Below are 2,143 nucleotides of genomic sequence, written 5' to 3'. Positions count from 1 at the left end.
TCCTCGTTACAAATTATTTTACCATATTTCTTAGAAGGAAAATGTTTTCCATTATTTATCTCATGGATGAATAAAAAAGAAATACCTCTATTCATTCATAAACTAAGCTATGCATAGTGAAACCATTACAACTATTTCACACAAACTCATAGATAATCCAAATTTTCATATAGTTCGGTGAAAACCTCTCTCTACATGATCAATAAAACCACAACAAAAACAAAGAAAACAACTATTCGTTTCGTATTTTTTATATTTATTATCATCACTACTTATCTTTAGTAGAGATGCCATACTTTTCCTGCAAATCAGTGATCTCGTCCTCCTTCTTCTTCTAATCGAACTTCTTGTTCATCTTGGCCTGTTGATAGTAGAGCATGATGAGGTATCGATTGGCAGCATTGAAGCCAGAGAGGTGATCGACGGTGGTCTTGGCATCGTAGATGTCCTCGTAGACGATGAAGGCGGTGCCTCTGGTGTCACTACAACAAAAAACAGTTTTGGCGACCAAAAATGTAAATTTCGTCGCTGAAAGTAGGACAATTGGCAACTAAAATTGAATTAGTAGCCAAAAGTGAAGACTTTTGGCGACTAAAACAGTTTAGTAGCCAAATGTGAACTTATTAGCGACTAAAAATCAGATTAGTCGCTGATTACATGGGTTTTAGCGACTAAAACAATTTTAGTAGCCAAAGGTGAAGGTTTTTGGCGACTAAAAAAGATTAGTAGCCAAAAGTATAGGCTTTGGCGACTAAAAAATGGTTTGGTCGCCGATTGTAGGTGTTTTACCGAAAAAAAAAATGTTGTAGCCAAATGTAAAGGTTTTTGGCTACTAAAAAATTTTTAGTAGCTAAAAGTGGACAATTGGCGACTAAAATTGAGTTTAGTCGGCAAAAGTGGCAGTTTTGGAGACTAAAAATCAGTTTAGTCGCCAAAAGTGGTTATTTTTAGACGAAAATTATTTTTTTTAGCGACTAAATTATTGGTAGTAGCCAAAACTAAGGTTTTTGGCGACTAAAAAAAAATTTAGTCGCCAAAAGTGACTCCCTTTTTTTTTAATAATTAATTTATTTTTTACATAAATTAATATTGAATAAAAATAATTATATTCATATATATAGTTTTAAATTAATACGGGTCAATGTACTATATAAATAATATATATTGCATATATATTCATGTGATCTTGTGGTGGCATAGTGGAGGGAGTGTGTTGGTAAAGGTGTACAAAGTAGAAGGTCCGTGGTTCGAATCTCAGAAAAAGTAAAAAAGTTAGTAATTTTTTTTTTTCACGGAAGCACCTTTATTAGTCGCCAAAAGTCTTTATTTTGGCGACTAAATGGATTAGTCGGCGATTTAGTGAGTATTGGCGACTAAAGGATTAGTCGCTAAATGTATGATTTTGAAAAGTGTAAATCACTATTGGCGACTAAAATGTTCGTCGCGAAAGAGCTGCTTTTTGGTGACTAAAAAAGTTTTAGTCGCCAATACCTCTGCCGACCATCTATACGCGACAAAACCAGTGACTAAAAAAATTAGTCGGGGAAAGTAAAAAGTCGACTTTTGGCGACTAAAAACGGACTTTTGGCGACTAAAAATTTAGTCGCCAAAGGTACTTTTTCTTGTAGTGTGTCCTTGTTGGTGCCGATGCGAATCTGGCGAATGGCGCCATACTTGCCGAAGATATTGTACATGAAGGGAAGGTTCCAGACGTAGAGAACCTGGTTCACCTCTGGCGGAAGCCGAGTGTTGCCCTTCCGAAGATTGATCGTCGCCATTAATTGTTTCTCTGTGTTTTGGTGCTTTTTTTGAGAGGGGGGGGGGAGAGAGAGAGAGAGAGAGAGAGACTATTCAAGAAAAGACTAGGGCTTGTTGTCAATTTTTTTTGTATTTTTATTGCCTGTGCAGTTGAAATTAAAGTGTCAATTTATTAATTTATTTATTTTTATACTGGCAATTTATTTTCTTTTTTTTTATTTTTTTATTGGTAATGTCAATTTATATGTTTGTGAAATTGTGAGGGTAAAGCATGCTTCCATTTTGGATTGGGTTATTATTAGGATTATTCTAATTTTGACCCCCATATGATACTTAGGTGGTGTTTAAAAAATAGGAAAATTATTAAAAAATTATTTTTTAATGA

General features: G+C 34.4%; 1 protein-coding gene across 1 annotated transcript; it reads right to left on the bottom strand.

Annotated features, from left to right (window-relative positions):
* Positions 1-334: 334 nt before the first annotated feature.
* On the bottom strand, positions 335-1,778 carry LOC114274266 (splicing factor 3B subunit 6-like protein). The gene is made up of 2 exons (XM_082873079.1): positions 1,636-1,778; positions 335-482 (listed from the first exon to the last, which is right to left on the bottom strand). Exons 1-2 carry the CDS (start codon positions 1,776-1,778, stop codon positions 335-337), a joined length of 291 nt encoding a protein of 96 aa, XP_082729205.1.
* Positions 1,779-2,143: the final 365 nt, after the last annotated feature.

This window comes from Camellia sinensis, chromosome 6, assembly GCF_055761805.1.
Source record: "Camellia sinensis isolate YWXY chromosome 6, ASM5576180v1, whole genome shotgun sequence".
Lineage (NCBI taxonomy): Eukaryota > Viridiplantae > Streptophyta > Magnoliopsida > Ericales > Theaceae > Camellia > Camellia sinensis.
Note: the sequence above shows the minus strand (reverse complement) of the source record. Positions and strands in the feature narration are given on the sequence as shown.